The 18,230-nt window shown below is 36.7% G+C and overlaps 1 protein-coding gene across 3 annotated transcripts in view; it reads right to left on the bottom strand.

The window, feature by feature from the left end:
• Positions 1-18,230, bottom strand: part of LOC150077951 (DDB1- and CUL4-associated factor 8-like) — a 227,606-nt gene that overhangs the window by 21,279 nt on the left and 188,097 nt on the right. For all 3 annotated transcript variants that reach the window (XM_090385203.1, XM_090385204.1, XM_090385205.1), the window contains exon 9: positions 4,069-4,199. In XM_090385203.1, the coding sequence (XP_090241329.1) occupies positions 4,069-4,199 (131 nt within the window). The remainder of the gene's footprint in view (positions 1-4,068; positions 4,200-18,230) is intronic.

The raw sequence follows: 18,230 nt of genomic DNA, 5'->3' as shown, positions 1-18,230 counted from the left end.
AGGGGGCAGCATTCGTTTGTGCAATATGGATGCTACACCTCAGCCCTTGCTTATATTGGATCACACCTGGGTGATCCAATATAAGCAAGGGCTGAGGTGTAGCCTCACCTCCAGTATAACAGATGTGTCTCAGGCCTTCCATCTGGGTGGGGGGGAGTGGCTAATAACCAGGGTGACCAAGTCCTGCCACTGTGAAGGTGCAAGCAGAAGATATGTTAGTTGCAGAATGACAGGACTTTGTTGAAATTTGGCCCACTTAACTTAAGAGGAACCCGAATGTCAGTTCCAACAGCATTTTTAATTCCCAGGGTAGTAAAGCCCTGGGAATTAAACCACCTATCACACCTGGAAGAATGTCTATGACAAGGAAATAATTCTAGAAGTTGCTGTTTCTCAATACCTAAACAAAGGTGGGTGACTAAGGATTTCAGTAAATGAAATGAAGTCAGATGGTATAGTAAAGAGGTTCCTTCCTCTTGGGTCTAAGAGGAAGGAAAGAACCAAATTAGAACCAAACCATGTTGACCTAATAAAAATAGCTTTGGCAACATCACTGATGACCCTAAGTAGATAATGTTCATAAGTTCAAGTCAGGTGTCAAAATGGAATGAGATTAATAAAATATTTTATTTCTATTATTATAATGAACCATGTTCATAACGTTACTGTGAAATGCATGTAATGAAATAGTGTTTTGTGTGCTGAAGTCCATTCTGAGTGTACTGATTTGCATGCTTTTTCACTTGACAGTACCGCTGGTTCATATTTAACAAAAATAAACTAAAATACATTATCACACTTGAACATAAACAGATAATGAGGAGCTAATGATGTATATTCACTTATAAAGGAAGCAGCAGGGTAGATTATCAAACCTCTAATTACACTAACCAACAAAAAAATATTTTTTTTTTGTCATACCTCTGCAATGAAAATGTGTTTCTGGAGGAAATAAATGTGCCAATTCCAAAAATTACCATAAAAAGTCTATCACATCTACATCAAAAGACGTACCAACGTTTAATGTTAAAATAAAGGGATATATATGTACAATTCAAGTTTAATACAAGTGTGAAAAAATATACGTTCTCTATAACTCATTTAACTTCGGAAAAAAAAAATCATAAATTGTAGCAAAATAGTTATATTTCAATAATATATAATCAGCATACCTGTAATTGTCCTTAAAAATGTTTGCTACTAAGGGATTTTCTCTTGTACTCCTGCTTACTCTCCCTCATAAGGAACCAGCAGTAATCCACCATCATTATTATAGGATCCCAGCAAACTTGGTACCACTTTTCCAGCGTGGAAATAACTTTATGAAACCACTCCCCTTGTTCATCACTCACATCTCCCAAATTTTCAGGAAAAAATTTGAGATGGAAATGAAGAAAATTTATTTTCACCGACATTCGACAGCCCAAGTTTTTGAAACACTCGAGTAAATTAGACACCAAAGTTTCATAATTTTCTTCTTTCCTATTACCCAAAAAATCATAAATCGTCCATGTACTACCGTCTTAAATGATCACCAATCTACCAATTCAACCTCCTTTAACTGGGTTTCAAACACAGTCTCTCAGGAGTTTCCTAATTTGGGATCTTACAAAAATTCCTTCCTTAAGTTCGGCATATATTAAATTAGGAAACACTTAAGTATGCAAATCCATTACCTTCTTTATCTAGTCCCTTTACGAAAATTTTTCATCAATCCAGGTTTGATGTGCAGGGGTGGAAGAAGAACCTTGTTTGATTGCACTAAAGGAGTACGTCCCACAAACACAAAAACCAACAATATTTTGTGAACCCCCCCCCCTGCAAACCAACAAGCAAACCAATAACCTTAATATCACTGCAGATATTCCAACCGTAATCCTGGTATTTTATAGCACCTAGAACCTTAGACATGCTTTCATGAAAGTTCAACTGAATGAAACACAGGAACTGATGGAAATTTGTTGTCATTATCAAGCAAAATTGCGTTTAAACTTAATTTTGAAGCATCCATGAATAAACACCATTCATCTGACTTATGCACGACTCTTTCTTTCAGAAGTCGAATAATCATTTTGCAAAAACACACACTGTCGTCCATAGCAAAATATTTCGAAAACTTTTCATGTCTTTTTCGAAACACTGAAATCTTTGTTCCTGCTGTGAGTATATTCCACTGCTGTAACTTAGAACCTAACAGTTCAGCTTGTTCTTTCGGCAAATTTAAGTCTTGAACCAAATCATTCAACTCATCTTGTTTGATTAAATGAACCTCACTACCTGAACTTACTGGCTGATAGTCGACATCTTGTGAAGTAGTAGGAGGACCCTCGAGAGTAGAAGGATGCAGCCCTCCAAATCTTGAGGGTCTGTTTATGTTTGGAGGATAGATTTACAACTGAGAACATGTCACGATCAGTTAATACTTGAAAAATCTTGGCACAGCCTACAAAAATCCTCACCAAAAATGCCAAGTGTACTTTCTTCAAATTGTAAATTGTTGCATAGGAATTTGAACCTAAGAACCTTAGGTAGATGTCTGATTATGTTTATCACAAAAAAAAACGAGGCCAGAATCAACTACTAAAATTAAGAGAATTAGTTTATATCTGTTAAAGTAAATCAGTCTGTCATACATTTAATGGCTAGATAATGTGAAATTGGCAAACTTTGGTAAAATGTAACTAACTTTATATTTAATAACTGTGATTTAATGTGAAACTATCATGGTGATTTTTGAAATCTGCACATAAAAATTGGTTAAAAACAGCTTAAGATCTTGGAGGTAAAAATTGTGTTGGCTAGTGTTATTACAATGGGAGTGTCCCTGGAAGTAACGAAGTTCCTGAAGATCAGAGGTATGCAAATGTGTCCAATTTTAAAGGTGGTGCTAAAAGAGAGCTTGTAAGGTAACAAACAATAGTGAGCCACTTCTATAGCAGGAAAAATTATAATTCATTAATTTCTGTGGCAGGGAACATCAGGGAGCACACAATTAAGGTGTATTACAGGAGCATCTGGATAGGAACATAAACAGTAAAGACTGCATGGGTGTCTTAAAAGAGAAATTTTGCTCCTTAATTCCTCAGAGATTTGAGATTGCTTCTAACTGTAAATATTGTTAAGATGCATCTGTTGAACTTATTTGCCATTTCTGTGGGCTTTCCATTGCAACCATTTAATGGACTGATTTGATTTACTCTCTTCTTTTTACTTTCTTCTAAAAAAAAATTTGGGCACCTGTCAGAATTCTGCACAACAATATGTAACAAACAATAATGCAGCTGCTGTCAGGATAAAGATGGGAGGCTTGTGTTCAGGTCAAATTTAAATGGGTGCTTGTCACATAAGTTTTCCAGATTGTTTAACAAGCCTTCCCCATACCAAAATTAAAATGCAGTCTAATAAATTCAAAGTTCTGCACTTAGTGCAGAACTTTGAATTTAGGTAACAGTAATCCCAAATAACAAGTTTTGGGATAATTATACAATATCCCATGACGTCCTTTCAACATTGCAGAGGCTACCAAGACAACACGTGGTCTCTGTAGAGAAATTTTGTTAGTAGGAACAAAGAGGTAATTATTCCATTGTTTAAAGAGACAGTTAGCCAAAAATACAAATGTGAGACTTCCAGACCTGTATACTATTCTAAAAAATCCCATTCCAGGAAGATTACAGACTTTCTGAAAAGGATAGAACGAGGCAACATCATCTTGCCTATTCTAATAAAAATAATATGATCCTGATACCATTCAAATAAATGGGCTATATATCATGACTCATATCAGGAATATATGCGTGCATGCATGTGTGTGTGTGTGCGCGCGTGAATAAATTTCCTCCAAAATTTGGAAAAAAAATATTTTTTATACTTTTTTTGCTCCAATCACAGTCATTTTGACCAATTGCCAATACTGATATACCTTCATCCCTGCATAATTGATCAGTGTATCTCTATTTCTCCCCTCCCCAGAAAAAAAAAAACAATTAACACAACACTCAAAAATATAATTTTATTAATAAATTTTCTGTATACCACATCCAAGTAATATTCACCAAAATAACTTACCACACCTCCTTCATCTCCATGCATGAATTGTACAATGTGCTCAGATTCCCTCTCCCATAAATATATATAACCACAGTCACTTCCACTTACTATGAATTCACTCTTAGGGCCAAAGTAGTTTACTCCTTTCACTAATTAAAGAAAAAATAATAAATAATATTTATCACATTATTTTATATTAACTACACTATAATACAACAGTCAGCAATTTATGGCACATGGGTCTATGGATGGTTTGGTTTTTATGGCGCATGGGGTCAATGGAGGACTCACCACATGGGCAGAGGGGGGAGAGTATCAACATACTGAAAAATATCAGTGCTCACAATGAACCAAAAGATGCTTACTTCAAACTCTCCCAAATTGGTATGAGTGCTAAGGATGTGATCTATGTTTGTGAAGATATAACAAGTGTCCCACATACACTGCCCGGCTACTCCATTAGGATCTCAAGCTAATAGGCTGTTGGACCACTTTTGACAATCACTGCTTCAACATGATACAACAAGGAGTCAACAAGGTGTTGAAAAGTGACACAAGGAACACTGGGCCATTTAAGTCCTCAATTCCTAGAATAATGCAGGCAGGGGATTGTGATGAAGAATATACGTTTCCAGATCATCCCACAGATATTCAAGACTGAGATCTAAGGAGTGGGCCAATTGGAAGCTTGTGATTCTCAAACCACTAATTCACATATTTGACACTGGGGAGCTACACTGTCATCTTGATAGTATCCCGATGTAGCCAGGTGGTCAAGTAAAATGGTATAAAAGTGCATGCATTTTGAGTAACTGTGCCTCAAGCTCATGTGACCACTAAATACAGTATAATTCTTGTATTCTCTCTATCTTGTGAGCTCCTCTGACCTTGTGGCTATCCTCGAGTATAAACAGAAAATTTATTTATCAGCAAAAATATTCAGATATGCTGTGGCATTCACAGTGCCCTCCAATAGGACTAAGGTTGTGCCACAAAAATATGTCCCTGTCATTAAACTTCCTCCACACACAAGGCACTGGAACTATTCTTTTGGATGGTTCCAGTGCCTTGGAACAATTATACTCAACAATCCATTTCAATTGTTGAGCACTTGTGTCACCTTACATTTTTGGCTGCCGTTGCACCTGTTCATGGATGTTTATTGGGCATTTTTACGTTTATTAAAGTCAAATGATACTAGTCTTTAAACACTTAAATGATAGCTGACCTCTCTGATGTAGCACATGCTAAATGTGCAGTGACAACTACACCTCTTTAGAAGGTCCATGACACTTTGCCTGGTGCTAGGTAACTAATTTAGGCACCAGTCAAGGTCACACAGCTTAATGGCACTTTCCTTCATGAATCACTCACCATCTAACCTGTTTTATTTACATATTTTTGTACATATCTTATACCTCTATGGTGCAAATAAAATAAAGTGTCCAAGCAGCATATGAACATAGTATGGTAAGTGTATTAACTATGCACTAGGTAGATTTATATAATTAAAGTTAATTTTTTTTTTTTTTTCATTTCAAAATTTTGAACTGATCCATCACACACTGTGAAACCACATATTGACCCATGATCACCAAATAATTTACTAACCACTGCTCTAGCATTTAAAAACTTATAGTCTGCATAAACTGTGTAGTTCTTTTCAATTATTTATTTACAGATTTCAAAAAAAAGTGTGAAAATAAAATGCAGTCTGTCAATATGAAATTGGGATATTTTGGGATAGCAATGAACTTGTTCCCAAAATCTGTTCAGTGTGAAATAATCTTTCTTCCCTACCCACAAGTATAAAACTATAGATCTGTTGCATAAAACTTATTTATTATTATTATTTTTTATTATGAGATAACTTTGCTATTTAGAAAATTATCTGTACTGGTGTTCCAAATTTCTATATGGGTAAACTACATTAATTTTCATATACAACTACTATTAACTGGATAAAAATCAATAATCAGTAAGAAGTTTAAGTGTAGTTTCAGGGTGGAAAAAAATAAAACCAGTGATCAGGATACCATAGGGCTGTAAATTTAATATGAATCAAGACTTTAAACATAAGCATTCTTTTGTGTTCTCTCTCTCTCATACACACAAAGCCAAGAAAAAATAAAATGAAATAAGAATTTTGCTCTGATTACAAGATATGATCTGATTTTTGTGTTTCATATGACTGTCAACTGAGTACTTAAATTTAGAGTAGGTTACTAGCATAATGCGTGTGTATAAAAATATATATATATTGCAACCACAAACTGCCTGAACCAATCTATTTTTCTACCTTTTCTTTACTTTTCTATATTCTTCTCATTTCACATACACCATTAGTTTTACAAACATGTAAAACTAATGGTGTATTCTTCCTATATTGACATTTTTCACCTTCACAAAGTTTAGCATCTTTTATTTTGCTACTTTGTTTGCTCTTTACTTTCCTTTTCTGTGCTGGGCTACATTTATTATTAGTTTAATTAATCATTAACAACACACTTATTTCTGTTTCCTTCTAGAATTTAATTTACTGATTCCGCTTATTTTCTCTGCCAGTTATCGTAGTCTTCTTAGTTTGGGGACTATTTTTTCTCATGTTTTTTGGATGTACATCCACAAGCTAAAATGCCAGACAAATGTCCCACAAAACCTCTATAAGGTAATAAAGAGAGCTCATTCCTTGGCCCTTTCTTCTGGACAACTGTTCTAGATGAATTTCTGGCCTTGGATCTGGGCCCAGTGGAAAGCCTAGCCTTTGTGGATGATTTGACCCTCCTTGTAAAAGGAATCAAGTATGGTTGTATAGCAAAGATCAAATACCACCCTCATGCAACTGCAAGAGTGGACACATATGCACATACTCAGGATGTCACCTGAAAAAACTAAATCCATACTTTTGAAAGTAAATTTAAGGAGATTCCCTCAAATTAAAATTAATGGAAAAACTGTAATTATGGTATCAGTACTAAAATATCTAGGGGTTGTTTTTGACTCCAAATTAACTTTTTATTCCTATTTGGCATACTTGGCAAAAAAAGTGAGAAACTACACAGGCATGATTGCCAGGATCAGTCATGCTGACTGGGGGCTCACAATAAGGACCCTGGCAATCATATACTGGGCAGTGTTCTTGCCTGTCATCTCTTATGGAGCTGGTGTGTGATTTACCCACACAGCCATAGTCAGAAACAGGAACAAATTAGAGAAATTCAGAGACAACAATACTTCTCACTATTGCCAGAGCATGCTGTACACTGCAAGCATACCTACACTGCAGTTGCTTGTTTGTTTGTTATTTGGATTTTAGGAGCATTAGCAACTAAGGCCATATTGCTCCAGGGAATATGCGGTGGTCATTCACTGACCTTTCCGCATCCTCCGTATTTGGTGGGACTGCAGTTGCTGGCTTTCCAATTTACTTGGAAGTAGCCAAAAGAGGCTTATAGACTCAAAAAGGACATACCCTCAGAATTTCTGGGGATAGCCCTTGACACAGCCAACAACATCAAGGCTGAAAGGAAAAGAATAGCCACAAAGCTCCAAGAGCTATGGCAAACAAATTGGAAGCAGTTAGCAGCTAGAGGTCTGGTCACCAAAAGGTTTCTGCCATAGGTGGCAATGGTTAGCCCAAAGCCACCAAAGTGGTATGCCCCTGGACTCTTTACTACCTTTATACTAACAGGTGACGGCTCCCTAGAGGCAAAATTAACCTTCTTAGGGCTGACTACCTTTATACTAAAAGTGCTGATAGCAAAAATTGGACCTCTCCCCAGGGGGACAAGAACACTTGAAGATAATTACAAATCTTTCACTAATTTCGCACAAAAAGTATTCAAAATGCAAAGGAATATCCAAAGACTGGCAATTCAGGCCGCTCCCCTCAACCAGCAGCCAAACGATAATCAATAGCCAAAAAATGTCCATATCTTTTATCACACCTGGATGATGACATTTTAACCTGATAGGGCAGCTGTTTCCAGCTCCCCGACAGATGCTTGACTTGACAAAACTGGATTGACCAGGGATCTTCCCTCTCTCCCAGGAACACCTGCCCTGTGTAGGGTCCTGTGGGCTTCACACCCACTATGTAATCATGTAGAGGGAGGGAGACGTATAGGCAGCCAGAAAAGCAACTTAGCTGAAAAATACAGTGGGGCTTTGACTTGCGATGAAATCAACATCCGATAATTTCAGGAACTGATATACCTTCCATACAATCTTTCATTTTAAGGACCAATGATATTTGCAGGTACCGATGGCTTTCCAATATAGATGGAAAGATACGTAGGTGGAATTTTCAGACGCATGGTGCATGGAACATCACTTGTAATCAATTAGAGTCTTTGTTATTGTTCAACGCGTGGCACATCACTCATACAATTGTTTCAGATCTATGGCTCCATCAACCAGTGGCAGTGCTGTGCGCTTTGAAGACTTTAAAGACAGCAGAGGCTGTCTTTAAAGTCTTCAAAAAAAAAGAAAAAAAAAAGTTAATATCAAGTGTTGAAAGGTATGAGGAGGCATCCAGTGCTGATAAAAAAGCAGCCTATACCTTTAAAATTGAATTCCAATAGTTTGTTGATCAGGATGGTTATCTTCCCCAGCAGGTTTTTAACAATTGAAGAAAACAACCTCTTCTGGAAGCGAATGCCCAGGAACATATACATCACTAAAGATGAGGCTAGTTTACTTGGACATAAGCCATTGAAAGACAGGCTCACTCTCCTGTTGGGTGCCAATGTCTCTTGAGATTTTAAGCTGAAGCCTTTGCTCGTGTATCACTTTAACACACCCCCAGAGTATTTAAACAACAAAAGATCAACAAAGGCATGTTGGGAGTGTTTTGCCACAGTAACAAAAGGCCCGAGTTACAGGATGTCTTTAATGAATAGGAGCATTAAGTTTTTTGCCCTTCAGTGAAGAGAAATTGAGAAAAATAAGCTTCCTGTGAAGGCACTTCTCCCGCTGGATAATGCGCCAGACAACGATCCCATCCTTGTTCAATCTCTTGAGGCACAATTTGACTTTGTTCAAGTCAAATTTTTGCCACACAACACCACTCCTCTTCTTCAACCAAACCAGCAAGTGATTGCAAACTTCAAGAAAATCTACACCGCAAAAATGTTAGCAAGTTGCTTTGCAGCGACCTCTGGTGAAAATGCTTTCATCCTCAAAGATTTTTGGAGGTTGAAGTTCAACATGCTGGACTGTAAGTTCTTGGAATGATGTTTCCACTAGGTGCTTAAATTCAGCCTGGAAAAAATATCTGGTTTTTAATTATCCATAACATTGAAGGATTTGATGATGGTGCTTTGACAAACAATATTGTCACTCTTGGTAAATCAATGGGTCTGGAGGTTGGCAAAGAGGATGTGGAGGACCTTATTGATGCTCATGAACATGAGATATTAACATAAGAGCTACAATAGTTGGAAAAAATTACAGAGAGTGTAAATGCTAATTTATTTTTTTTTATTTTAAGATGTTTTATGACTATTTATTAAATCTTTATAAAACACAAATTTTTAATGTAAAAATGAAGTATAACATGTAAAAAATACCTATTTAATGTGTTGTTGGGGAACGAATTACAGGAAATAAATGTATTATTGGTTTCAACTTACAATGGGTTTTATGGAGTGAATTACCATCAGATGTTGGGGCTCCACTGTACTGGAAAGCTAGCAGCAAGGGGAAGCAAAGTTGAATGAAAGAAGTAGGAATGGATTAAATGAGTGAAAGAGTATGAAAGACTGAGTAAAGCTGCTGGGCACTGAATGATTGAGTCAAAAAGAAGTTGTGGTAAAAGGGAATGAATGTTAGTTTTGATGAAAGAGAGTGACCCAGTAAGGGAGCACGAGAGAGTGAACATGTTGTGGTAAATGGGAGTGAGTGAAGAAATGAATGTAATTGGCTGCACGAATACACACTTAAAATAAAAATAAAAAAAATATATATATATATATATATATAATAAAGGAATAATTGTATTAAGAATCTAATTAATCATGGAGGGTGGAATGTAACAGTACAAAAAGGAATATAACATTGATTATGGATCACTGTATTAGCAAAACGTACCCTACAGCCATAATGTGTATATATATACACACACACACACACACTGGTTAATTGATTAAATTGCTTTTGGTCGATTTTTCTTTTACTGTTATTTATCTACTATCTGTATGGGTATTTAGGTGTAACGGGAACAGGAGATCCAGTTAGCCTGTGCAGTCTAACTTCTTCCTGGGGGTCTGTACATGTAATGGTAAATAATAATAATAATAATGATAATAATAATAATAATAAATGAAGTTAATATTTTGTATTTCAAACAAACATCAAATAAATCAATGTTAACTAACATTCTTTTACCTGATCATCTACCCGCTACTTCGTTGGGGGCTTTGAGTGGGTCGATAGCCAGATTAAAGGAATGTCTCATACCTACCCGTTTCTGTTATCCCTTTATCAGTTTTGCCTTTTTAGTGATACTTTTGTGCATAATTACTTAATTTTGGATAACTTTAATTAATTGATTTTAGATAATCTTTGATTGATTAATTTTGGTAAGCTTTATTTATATTGATTTTAGACAATCTAATTATAATTTATAATGTATATATGTAAATAGCTACCCCCTAGGACAATACAGGCCTTTTATGCCTTAGAAAAGCTATACCGGTCCAGTCCAAGGGATAGCAATAATAAACTTCATGTAAATAATAAATTCATGTAAATAACAATGGAAAATCATGTAAATACAAATTCATGAAAAAATGCAAATGGACAACATCCTTAAATCATAAAAACATCCTTTTCTTCAAAACCTCATCATCAATAATAATAACCACGTAATTTTCTAATATATACGAAAAACATATCATTTCAACGCGGAAGAAATCCCCCAACCCCAGCCCCCCACCCCTGACAATAAGTAAAAATCAACCCTCTCATGACTTGCAAATATACCGCCTTACAGCAATATCGACATCACGCCATAACAAACAATAGGCGCATCTGTACACTAAAAACCGATTGGTCAATAAAACAAACAGAGAACGGGACTAACCCCCTTTTTCCGACAGACCACCACAGGACAACTGACTGTAAGTAAAAATCTCCTCACTTATCCAGATACTCACCTGTTGGACTTTGTATCACCTATACCAGTTTGCTGATTCCGATTCTAAGATTAAAAATATTTCTAAAATTATAATTAGATTGTCTAAAATCAATATAAATAAAGTTTACCAAAATTAATCAATCAAAGATTATCTAAAATCAATTTATTAAAGATTATCTAAAATCAATTAATTAAAGTTATCCAAAATTAAGTAATTATGCACAAAAGTATCACTAAAAAGGCAAAACTGATAAAGGGATAACAGAAACGGGTAGGTATGAGACCTTCCTTTAATCTGGCTATCAACCTGCTCAAAACCCCCAACGAAGTAGCGGGTAGATGACCAGGTAAAAGAATGTTAGTTAACATTGATTTATTTGTTGTTTATTTGATGTTTGTTTGAAATACAAAATATTAACTTCATTCATTATTATCATTATTATTATTAATTACCATTACATGTACAGACCCCCAGGAAGAAGTTAAGACTGCACAGGCTAACTGGATCTCCTGTTCCCGTTACACCTAAATACCCATACAGATAGTAGATAAATAACAGTAAAAGAAAAATCAACTAAACCGAAGCAATTTAATCAATTAACCAGTAATACAGCAAAATTTATTCAATTAACCAGTAATATATCAAGCACGTATAATGTCTAATTGCCATATGACAATAGCATTAACGTAGCAAGTGATAAAGAAGCAATAATCAAATAAGCTTAAATAAAATAATAATTAAAAAACATAATATATATATATATATATATATATATATACACAATATATATATTTAGCTTAAGCTACTAACACAACCTGATCTATATCGTAACAACACCAACACACTCCTCCCTGACCTGCATGAAATGCAGTCGGGGCTGCACTGCAACTGAAAAATAGTACAGTGCAAACCAGTAAGGAAGAGCCGAACAAACGAGATGAATGCCAAAGAATGAATGAGAGTATGTCTGTAAGTGTGAAAGAATAAAATACATGTCTAATTTTAGTACATACTAACCTCACTTTTTGTTCTATACCAGTAGCAAGGTATAGAACTCCTTCTATACCCCTTTTAAGTTACTTAAATTTAGCTATTAGTTATCTTGCACATTAAGATACACCACTGCATTTCCTCCTAGTGCAAGAAAGAAGGATAAATGAGGGGGAAACTACTGAGTGGGAAAAATTTGCCTGTCATCCCTTTCCCCCTGGACTGACTAGTGGGCAGATGGACCAGCATGGTCCCCTGCCTACCCATTTTGGCCGGTGTGGTGTGGGATGCAGATACTCGTCAGTAGGACTTATCCCTGACCACTATGGGAATGAGCACAAAGTAATTTGAAGAAGAGAAATTATTCAAAATTGGGTTAAACCATTTTAGCTAATTTAAAGATTTTAACTTTTATATGCCACGATCATTTTAATGGTTTTAATGATTTTATTATTAGATGAGTTGTTTTCTGACTCTCAGGGTTATGTGGTGGTGGAATAATTTTACAAAAAATGCATTGAGGTGTGTGTGTGGGTTATAGGTGTTTAGTGGCACATAAGCTACACTGGCTATAGTGCCCCTGTCCATAGGTGTATGTTAGAAAATAATTCAGAACTGGAGCCACTTCAATTTCATTTCAGAAACCTATTCAGAATCAATGATATATTCCATTTTTTTTTTTTTTTTTTCAGAAAGCAAGAAAAGTTCATTAATATTTGCCTTATTGCCAATAATATGCTCTAGTGATATTGGTTCTTGAAGATTAAAGAAATCAGGACTGATGTTCTGTCCTGTTGATAGTAAGGACAGTCGATAAGAACGTTTAACTGTTAGTTGTGCTGAGCAGTGTGGACACTGAGGAGGGTCATTACCTTGGGTAGATGGAGGTAGGTCAGATGAATATATCCTATTCTTGCCCGTGCAAGTACGCTTCTTCCCTTCTTGTTGTCTGGATGCTCGAATGCCAAAATTTTGGGTCCTGTTTCAACTGGAAAAGTTTATTATTAGTCTGGGTGTGCCATAGCTCTTTCCACCACTCAAGGCATGCTGCTTCTATGATGGCATCATAGTCAGAAGCTGGAATATGGACAGAGGTCAAATTTAAAGTTCAGGGATTTTTTTCCAGATATATCCACCAGTTCATTCCTCTTTATCCCTGAATGTGCTGGAATCCAACAAAAGTTCACTAATTGCTGACGATGTTCAATTTTCAATAGCAACCTCCTGATTTGGTTTAAAACAGGGTGATTCCTATAGGAGGGATTTTGTATTGCTCTAATTGAGCTGAGAGAGTGTGTAAATTATATAATTTGTATCTGGGTAACAATTCAGATTTTCTAGAGCTAAATTTTATTCCATGCAGTTCTGCAGAAAGTTGCTATACTCAGGTGGAAGGGAAGCTGAAATGATAGCAGAGGGAAGCACTGCTGCTGCTGCTCCAACAGTTGATTGAGATTTGTACCCATAAGTATATATTGGCAGGGAATCAACATAGCTCTGAATATGGCTTGCATGGAGTTAGTATTACTCACATGGTGCAAGGAAGCCTATGGCTTAAGTCCCTTTCCTCCACTACCGGCTTTAGTTCAACTCCGCCAAGTGTATAAGTTATTTTGGGGTTACTGTTCCTCAGGTGCAATACCTTACACTTTGCTGAATTAAAGCACAGCTGCCATTTTTCTGACAATCGCTGAAGTCTATCTAGGTCATTCTGAAGAAGCTGCTTGGCAGCAATCATTAACTACTCAACCAATCTTTACATCACGCCCTCTATCCCTTCATCGATGTCATTTATGAAAATCACAAACAACAGTAGACCTAATACTGATAGTTCGGGAACCCCACGTCTTACATCGACCCAATCTGAGGAATAACCATTTATCACAACCCTCTGCCTCCTGTCCTGAAGCCATCCAGCTATCCATCTAAGGATTTTCCTTGTGATTCCAACCTGTTCCAGCTTATAAATTAACCATTCATGTGGGACTGAGTCAAATGCTTTGCTGAAATGGAAATAAACATGTCGAAATTATTCCCAAAGTCCAGCTCTTGAGTGACCCTGTCAAAATAGCTAACCAGATTAGTTAAACATGATTTTCCCTTTACAAACTCATGTTTCCATTTCTATCTAAATGATCTTGAATTCCAATTTTCATCACTGTCTCCATGATTTTCCCTACTACTGAAGTTAGACTAACCGGCCAGCAATTTCCCACTTCACTCTTAGAATTGCCCTTATGTATTGGAGACACATCAGCACTTTTCCAATCCAACGGAATCACTCCCGAGTCCAGTGATGCCCGCATAATTAGCCTCAATGGTTCAATGCACTCACTTGCAGCCTCTCTTAAGATTATAGGGTATATGCCATCAACCCCAGGAGCCTTACTGGCCTGTAGGCTCGAATGTTTTTTTTTATTAAATAAACACGTGAAATTTCAACATCATTAATTACATTTTTTTTCAACTTCACTCCCAGAATTTCTCATTGACGTAAAGGATTTTTCTTCTGTAAATATCGATGCAAAGTAACTGTTGAGTTCATCTGCAACTTCAGCTGGGGTATCTAATACTATCCCATGTCTATTACATAATGGTCCAAACTGGTTTGTTCTTCTCTTCTTTGCATTTATATATGTGAAGAATTCCTTATTCCTCCCCCCCCTCTTTGCTCTCTTTGCCAGTGATTTCTCATAATCTGCCTTTGCCAGCCTAACCTTTTGTGGCCCTATTACAGATCAATTTGTAGCTGTTATACACTTCTGTACTTTTTATTGTCATGCTATCTTTTTCTGCTCAAGTAATCTGGCAACTTCATTATTCATCCAACTTGGAATCCTCCTCGTGGAGTATTTTTTTAATGGTATATACGTATTCAAGGCTTCTGTGATTAATGTTTTTAAGGTATACCTTAGTTAAATTGTATTCGCTCTCTGTGAGATATCTACCCAGTTAAGAGGCCATGTAGCATCTTAAGCTGTCATAATTTCCTTTCCTGAAGTTATAACCCATTCCTTTGCCTTTAACTACTGCTATCTCTCTCTTCATCGTCCACCATAGAACTCCATGATCACTTTCTGCTCATGGTTCCTGTACTGTCAAGCCCTATTATGTCATCTGGTTCATGGGTGATGATGAGGTCTAGAGTATTGTTTTCCCTGACATGTTGATATAAATAGCAATCATCTAGTTGATTTAAAAATTGTCCCCCATGTGGAGTTTCCCTCCCATTTGCTCCAATCAATTAGAGGCAAATTAAAATCCATAATAAGACATTCATGCTTGCTTGCCCATCCCATTTGCATGTAGAGGCTCTCATCATAATCTTCACAATTACCTGGCCTGTAGATTACTCCCTTTGCTTCCAACTATCTCACACCATACAGATTCTATATTAGCATGTGAAATCTGAATCCAGGAAGGCTTTCGTCGTGCTCAGGCTACTTTTGATAAGAATGACCCCCACCACCCCTTCTATCTTCCCTATCCTTCCTAAATAAATATTCTTCCTAAATACATACCATAACCAAAACTTGTCATCCCCTATTCCCGGGTGGCACCACGTTTCCGTAAGCCCTATTACGTCGGTGTTACTTGTCCTAACAAGCAGTTCGAATTCACTCATTTTATTGATGACACTTCTGACATTACTATATAAACGATTAAGACTTAGTGTTCTTATATAGTTAACTACCCTGACACACCCCTTAAAGTTATTTAAGCTTGCTTCCCTGGTATTAGCTGCCCACTCATTTGAAATGTTTCTGCCCTCAGAACATCTTGCTAATATGTTCTGTTGTGGTAACAAACAAGAACTCTTGAGGTATGTGCAAGCGTTAATTTGACCAATATTATCAGATAAATGCATATCTATATTACCATTGTACCCTCCCCCAAACTATCAGTTTCCCTGAACCTTTAAAGTATCCTCAATAATACTGGCAAAAACTCTTGCACCGCCTTTGTTTAAATGTATCTCGTCTCTACAAAACCAATTCCTTCCACCTACAAGTGCAGGCCAAGCTGATAGAAATTTCCCCCCAAAAGCAGAGTCCTTCAAAGCTTGAGTTATTTATATGATTAGGATTATAGTTGGAAAGCCCACAAGGCTTTCAACATAATTCTATCATGCCTGGGCAGAATTGCAGACGCAGACAATGTGACCTAACTCGCAGCATTTCTTCAGCATGGTCCTATATTTGTCTAACAAATCATCAGATAGTGTATGCTTAATATCATTAGTCCCCACATGAATAATAATATTCTATTTACTCCCCTTAAAATCTGACAATCTGCTGGTGACATCATTAATAGTTGCTCCTGGCAGACATACCTGGTTCTAGTCCACCTATCCTTATTACAAAAAATATTTCTCGTTTCCCTGACAATGGAGTCCCCTAATAAAACTAAGTCCTTTTGAACCAGAGTAGTTTGCACCTGGTTATTCTGTTCTGGGGCCCAAATCGGGAGTGCACCACTTGGTATGTTGCTAGATTCTTGAGTCCCTGACGAGCTCCCAATTACATTATTCTGGAGGGCAAGCACCCATTTTTTCAGTGACTCAAATTGTTCTAGTAATGCATCAAATTATAACCTAAGATCGGTGCACTCCTTACAACGGTGACAAAGAAAAGAATCTTCAAGTGAGCTAGGATTATCTACTAGTTTGACCTTGGAATACATGCCACAGGTTCTGCAAGGGATAAAATCATGACACACCAGGGAATCACGATACCCTCTGACGAAGCGTTCAAGGCAGATCTTGTAATAACCATTATAAAATTTACTGATTATTAATAAAAAAAAAAAAAAAAAAACCAAACTATAGCAGGAAAAGAAAAACTTATTAACATAAATAATACGATATACTAAATAACCTTTGATATCCTGCTGCAATCCCCTCTTATCTATACTTCTGTACTGTATCTATGAAGAACTAATAGGCACGTCTGCTCGCCACGAATGCCAACAGTAGAATAAGAGTTATTTCACGTTGAGTCTATAGAAGATTCTTTCCCCATTGAAGAAAATAAGTATCAAAGTTCAGTTGAGGAGGGGGAGTCCAAGGCAGGTGAGAGTAATTCATTACTTGTTGACTATTGTGAAGAGGAACTTTCCAACTCTGTGATATTTCGAGAAGATGTAGGCCTGCTGGTCTTATTTTACTAGGTTTATTTCTATAGAGATCAGGTAATTGTGGATTGAAAAGGTATGGGTGGATAGGATGCAGGCAGAAACTTTATTTTGGCTGCATACTTCAGTAGTAACATTTTTCTGCAGAGGTGCAAAGGGGGTTCGTCAGCTTTAATATATAGACTGAGTTGGAGATGTCCTGAAGGCTCCAAGTGTGAACCATAATGCACTGTGTTGTATAGGATCCAGCCAGCATAGTACACTCCTTCGGGCAGAATCATAGACTGGAGCCCCATAATCCAAATGGGATCTAATCAGTGCCCTATATAATCGAAGCAACAATGTACAATCTGCTCCCCAAGACAGGGCAGATAAAGCTCTTAGTATGTTCATCTTTTTGAGACCGGTGTTATGTACAAATTTAATATGTTCAAGGAAGTTTAACTTCTTATCAAGGGTTAACCACAAGAATCTGATGTTGCTGGAAATCGGAATGGTAAAGTTTGACATGTGAAGTTCAGGATCTATATGCAATTTACGTTGATTGTAAAAGTGTATAGTGACAGTTTTCTGTTGTGAAAGACGGTAGCCATTGAGCAATGCCCACTTTTGTACTTTATTCACAAATATCTGTAACTGACATTCAATAGATCTCATGTTTTGAGAATGGCAAGAAAGAGAGAGATCATCTGCATAAAGGTAAGCCTCAAGAGTATTTGGAAGTTCTTTTGTAATAGAGTCAATTCTAAGGGCAAAAAGGGTTGCATTCAGTACAGACCCTTGCAGAACTCCTTCCTGAAAGAATGTCGTAGAAAGGGAGTCAAAATATCGGACCTGAAAAGAACGACTCCATAAAAGTTCTTAATAAATACAGGCAAGTTGCCTCAGATGCAGGTTTCTGAGAATGCTGATGCCAGG

This window comes from Mastigoproctus giganteus, chromosome 11 (genome assembly GCF_048544385.1).
Source record: "Mastigoproctus giganteus isolate SK-2022 chromosome 11, ASM4854438v1, whole genome shotgun sequence".
Taxonomy (NCBI): domain Eukaryota; kingdom Metazoa; phylum Arthropoda; class Arachnida; order Uropygi; family Thelyphonidae; genus Mastigoproctus; species Mastigoproctus giganteus.
The sequence above is the reverse complement of the archived record's forward strand: the minus strand, read 5'-3'. Positions and strand labels throughout refer to the sequence as shown.